The sequence below is a fragment of the Manduca sexta genome, chromosome 26 (genome assembly GCF_014839805.1).
Source record: "Manduca sexta isolate Smith_Timp_Sample1 chromosome 26, JHU_Msex_v1.0, whole genome shotgun sequence".
In the NCBI taxonomy this organism is placed as follows: Eukaryota; Metazoa; Arthropoda; class Insecta; order Lepidoptera; family Sphingidae; genus Manduca; species Manduca sexta.
Window position 1 is genome coordinate 12,519,677 of NC_051140.1, and position 6,127 is coordinate 12,525,803.

Here is a 6,127-nt window from a genome sequence, read left to right on the forward strand (position 1 = left end):
TGTGTGTTTGTATGTATGTGTCTTCATAGTTGAGATTCATTGTAGTTACTGGTTATCTATTGCTTACTTTCATTTAATTTAGATTTTTTCTTTTTTATCTTATTTTTAACCGACTTCAAAAAAAAGGAGGAGGTTATCAATTCGACGTGAATTTTTTTTTTATTTTTTTTTTTTATGTTTGTTACCTCAGAACTCGCTCATTTATGAACCGATTTGGAATTTTTTTTTTTTTATTCGAAAGAATTTCTCTCCAGATTGGTCCCATAATTTTTTTTCAAGATCGCTTTGGTAGTTTAGTTTTAAAATTTAAAAAACTAGAATAATTATGTCGTCCAAGAAAACGAAATCGCGAATTTAGCTTTCCTGTGACGTATTTAGTTATGTTTTTGCATTGAGTTTGGTTGTCTGTACTTCTCACATACTTATACATATAGCATAACACCTTTTCCCCGTGTCAGGGGTAGGCAGAGGCGTAACATTTCATCGCGATAGTCGTACTGTGTGTGAAAAATATCAGTTGTGTTTTGGGTTGGGTTTAATTGACTCTACTTCTTACATACATACATATATGTATACAGCATCACACCTTTTCCCCTTTTTAGGGGTAGGCAGAGATGTAACACCACAGCGCAATAGTTATAGTATGATCGAAATATATCAGTTGTGTTTTTGCGTTAGGTTTGCTTGAATCTACTTTTTACATACATATATATAGCATCACACCTTTTACCCTTTTCAGGGGTAGGCAGAGGTGTAACAATTGAGCGCGATAGTCATACTGCGTGCGAAACACATTAGTTGTGTTTTTGTGTTGGGTTTAGTGGACTCTACTTCTTACATACATACATACATATAGCATCACACCTTTTCCCCTTTTCAGTGGTACTCAGAGGTGTAACTCCTCAGCGCGATAGTCGTATCGTGAGCGAAACACAACTATGCCATTGAGACGGTCTATTTTTTACTAACACAAAAAAGCAACAAATAAAAATAATTTTAACAAAAAATTAAACCGCCTTCAAAAACCACTCAAAACCAAAAAATAATTTCACATAACAAGTATATATTGGATACCAATTTTGGAGTCGGCGCCTAATTAAAATTGCTAGTTAAGGTAGATAAATACATTAACGAATATACGAAAACAATGTGCTGCCAGCGTACAAAGTCAGCAAGTCAGATCGTCACCGGAGATAAACACATCGCCGCAGCACAGCAAATGGAAGCTATTAAGGAAATATTTAAATTTGTGAACTGTACACTACCCAAATTCTTCCCCTGTTACATATAGCCGGTCAAATGTGGGTGTATTACACTCGCTGCCTCGAAAAAAGAGGAAATAAAAAGATGAAACACCATACATGTGCTTGGTATTACACCTTTCACTGTGTATGTTGTAGTACACGCAAACCTACTCCTTTTAATTGATTTGAAAGAAATTTAGCTCATAGATGGATTATGCAACAAATATAGCTAACTAGCAATTTTAATTAGGCACCGACTCCAAAATTGGTATCCAATATATACTTGTTATGTGAAATAATTTTTTGGTTTTGAGTGGTTTTTGAAGGCGGTTTAATTTTTTGTCAAAATTATTTTTATTAATAACCTCACATTGATGTGGACGAGCTAAGCTTATTATTGTGTTATGTTATTATGAGTACAATGATTGTTATATGACTAATTTGATTTCTTAATTTAGTGCTTATTTAAACTTATTTACTGCTTACTTTTCAAACATTTTTTTTATTTTTTAACTAGTTGACCCGACAGACGTTGCCCTGTCTTAACTATGTATGCACGCGCAAATTCTGTCGATCGCTGACAGTAATTTCAAACTACTGACAGTTATGTAAAATTAATATTGTTGTTAAGTTTTCTTAAATTTTCTAATTTTCCGCACAATTTTTTGAATTTTTTTTTTATAAGAAATTTCTCCTGACCATAACAAACACAACAAAAAAATAGTGAAATCGGTCCAGCCGTTCACGCGTATAGGCGTGACCAAGGGAAATAGGGATATATATATGTATATATATTTTTTTTTAAATCATTCGAGTGTTTGTTTATATTTACTAATAAATTTATATATACATTATGTTTTTTATTAAACATTTAGAATTGTCGAGAAAATTCTAGAAATCCTGGACGAAATATTGCCGTGTTTTAAAAAAAGCTCAGAAATCAGAAAGTCTATCATTATACAAGTAAACAATTGTTTATTTATTACTTTTATACTATAAATGTTAATTCCATAAATCTAGATAAATAAAAATATAATATTATAACGCATGAATTATTAATGTTTCGTTAATTATATAAAAACTAATGTGTTTTATTATATTGTGTCTAAAAAAAAACACCACAAATAGCATAATTTGAAATTGTGGCAGTCGTGTTTAAAAAAAGAAGAATTTCATAGGGTAGCAGATTTTTATATTCGCATTCGCATTCGTGAATGTTCAAAAATTACATTCGTTACATCACTAACAGAAATATGTCAGGATTTACGAATAAAGCGACGATAGCCTAGTTAGGTGTGGAACGGACTGCCGACGCGAATGTCCGCAGGTTCAAATCCCAAGGGCACACACCTCTGACTTTTCTAAAAAATCTTTGTGAATTTATCGTTCGCTTTAACGGTGAAGGAAAACATCGTGAGGAAACCTGCACATCTGAGAAGTTCTCTATAGGAATTTCGAAGGTGTGTGAAGTCTACCAATCCGCACTAGGCCAGCGTGGTCGACTAAGGCCTAATCCCTCTCAGTAGTAGAGGAGGCCCGTGCTCAGCAGTGGGCAAGTATATAATACAGGGCTGATATTATTATATTTATTATTTTAATTCAAGGCGGTATCATCAGCCAAACGGCGTGCTAACTGTATTTTAGAGCCTATCTGCTTAAAATTTGTAATACATATAGAAAAAAAATCTCTTACTCGTACAATATGTTTTTACTTTAAACTAATGCTGCAACATTGTTAAGTCTGCAGGATATTGAACTCCTTAGTAACTTACGGAATATATAGGATGTTTGGGATTATAAGAATGGTCTTAATGAATACGTGTTAGAAGAGATAATCGAGGCACATAGTGGGAAAAAGGTCATATAAAAAGATTAAAATACAAAGTTTAATATTCTAGCGTTCAATTGCGCTTTATGTAAGTTATTAGCACCTAGTAATATTACGACCCAACACTTCACCGCGTCGGAGGATCGCCTAAGAAGTATTTCCAGTCCTCCCGGTCCAGAGTTCAATTCGACAGGAGTAGCACGTTAGCTTGGTTGGCAATGGAACGGACTGCAAATAACAAGTCTTCGCAGGGTCAAAGACAAACGTCAGACAGGGTCATACACACATGACTTCGAGAAGTGTATTGTTTATGCTTATCAAATATCGTTCGCCTCAAAAAAAAAACACCGTTAAGTCTACATACCTAAAAAGTCTCAATAAGTATTTCGAAGGTATATCATGTGTGCCAACCCGCAACAAGCCATCATGGAAGACTACTGACTAAAAACCCTTTTCGTTGTAGAGACGACCCATGGTAGACAGTACATACATAAATACTGTGCTGGTATATAGATTGTTTTATTACATGTCTGTTTGGTTGTTCCAGTGTGCGTTGGAGTATTTTTCCGAAACCACTCGTTGGATTAAAAATCTAATTAAAGAAAATATTAAGATTTGGTATTGGTAACATAAACCTCGGCTAATTTAAGGGAGATGGCCACAGGGGGAGACTGGCCACACGCGTTGCGCGTGTTAAGTGTTACGGAACATTGTATCAGAAGGGTTATAAGATAGGCTAAGATAGAGTCCTCATACATGATGTAGATGAAACTAATATATTAATAAACCAAACTCTTGTAGTGGTTCTGACGGGAGTTGCAAAAAATATACTTATGTTTAAAGTCGACTTTATTTTCAAGATATTAAAAAATAACAAAACATATTAACATACTTAAGTAAGGCAGTTAATCTGGCTAGCAGTTAAAACAGTCGATGGTATCAATGTGGTGCAGTGTGGAGGAGTTTATCTCCTGGAGGGCACCTTGGGGATGGAGTCTCCCTCCGCGTGGTAGCCGGTCTCATCGGCGTAGTATTTGATGACCTGCGGGTTGCCGTCGGGGTCGGTGTACGAATATTGTCCGCGGACTACAACCACACTGTGAGGTTTGTTTTCTTCGTCCAAAGCTTCTTTTACCTCTCCAGTTTCATCACGTGATACGCCGTCCTCTGTTTCGAACCTGGGAATATAAGTGAAGATCTTAGAAACTATAACATTTTAGAACTGGTGTCGTTTAAAACTTTTATCTAGGGTTATAAAACTTTAATAGAACAATGTGTTGGATTTCAGTATAGAAATCACAATTGAGCTCTCGTCTTGTTATTTATTGTGAACCAATGACTTGTATTTATATAAGAGATTGTAATAAAATAGACAACTTACCCGAAGACATAGCTACCCTCAGGTTGTTGATCGAATTCCGAGCGAAGAATCTTCGGGGGCTCTGGTTCGTTGGCGGCAACAACTGCTGCAAGTGCCAAAGCGACGAGGATAATCTGTACAAAAACAATACGTCGCTAAATTAAATTATAATATAATTAAAATCATAAATAATATAAGTATAGTTACAAAAATAGCATGATAAATATTTGTATTCATGTATCGTTCTAACTCCAACAGACATCCTGAATTCCTAAGTCGTGATACGCTGGTGTGCGCTGGCACTACTAAGGCCTTACGTCTGATATCGTAACTTTCTTCCCAAGCTACTGTTAAACCGGTTTCCTAACAAATTTTGTACCTTAACCTCTAATTGCACGTATACGCAGATAATTCACGTCTTTATAAAATAACGTGTTTCGCAACTCATATCAGGCGCCAAATGGCATCAAGACTACGTCCACACTGTGTATCCTCTCTGAGAACTGTATGTTAAATCACTCGATGCAATCGAAAAGGAACGTTCAAATCTTGTCATTAAGATTCACCGATCAAGAAATCCTGTGCGCGTTCACAAGAAAAAATTTCAATTGAAAAACTTCACAGAATTCACTTAATATCCTAAGTAAAGACACCTTGATGCGGTATATCCTCCACATTACGCAGAATCGTAGTCCTGAATAAGACGCTAAGATATTTTACAACTAATGTACTTTAACAACTTAGCACACGTACCAATTTCATTTTGGTGTAGTTTGGTTAATGTCGGTTTGCACTTGATGAGCAACTGATGCCTGAGCACTCATGGCCGGATCTTTTATATAATTCTCCTGACCTAGCGGCCACTAGAGATTCATATTTTGTTGTACTATTTGCCCATGACTAAGTTATTACTATTGACAAAGTCTCTTTTTACATAACAACGAACAAGAAAGAAGCCAGTTTTTGTTTTATTAATAAAGATAATATTCCTAAAACTATTAATTATATTGAATTAATTATAAGTGTTCTTCGATAATACAACAACACCCACAATTCGCCAACAGTTCTGAATGTCATTATGTTAAAAGATGAAATCCTCACGCCATATTGTACAAATATTATTGAGTATATTTTGAAACTGGTAATTATATATACACGGCATATTACTTGACCTGGAATCAAAGCTAGGAACTCGCAAGTCGCAGTTCACGCCCATCAGATATAAAGAAATAGTCATGGATAACTTCTATAATTATAACTATGTAAACTATAAAATTATGAAAATGATTTACCTAAAAAAAATCCAAAATAAAATCGCCTGATTTGTTCTCTTATGCCAGTAGTGACACAATTAAGGGTCTAAGTCAATTCTCCAGGTTTACGCTGAAGTAGAATCAATTCCGGATAACAAACGGCAAACAACGTAAATAAAAGAAAAAAGAAGATACAAATAATATACAATCAACTTCAATTTACTCGTATAATATGTCGCTTTATAATTGTCGTAATCAAGACGTAAAGGGTTTCTGTAAGACAATTGTAGTATCCTAGGAAGGCCGCTAATTTAAGTAGATAAAACTTCCTATCTTCTTAAATTAGCGGCTTAACCACTATCGGAATCAATAAGTTTCAATAAAATTATTATTCTGCGTGAACACCCGCCGCGCTGGTATTTACCAAAAAAAAATAATCACG

At 34.8% G+C, this 6,127-nt stretch overlaps 1 protein-coding gene across 1 annotated transcript; it reads right to left on the reverse strand.

Moving 5' to 3' along the window:
• Positions 1–3,903: 3,903 nt before the first annotated feature.
• Positions 3,904–5,288, reverse strand: LOC115444653 (larval cuticle protein 16/17-like). Its single transcript, XM_030170515.2, has 3 exons — positions 5,186–5,288; positions 4,454–4,566; positions 3,904–4,250 (listed from the first exon to the last, which is right to left on the reverse strand). Exons 1-3 carry the CDS (start codon positions 5,192–5,194, stop codon positions 4,037–4,039), a joined length of 336 nt encoding a protein of 111 aa, XP_030026375.1. The 5' UTR covers positions 5,195–5,288; the 3' UTR covers positions 3,904–4,036.
• Positions 5,289–6,127: the final 839 nt, after the last annotated feature.

Excerpts from the sequence above, each read along its gene's own strand:
- LOC115444653 (XM_030170515.2), bottom strand. Across the intron at positions 4,251-4,453 it reads GAGGGTAGCTATGTCTTCGG|GTTCGAAACAGAGGACGGCG; the intron begins GTAAGTTGTCTA and ends TTATATTCCCAG.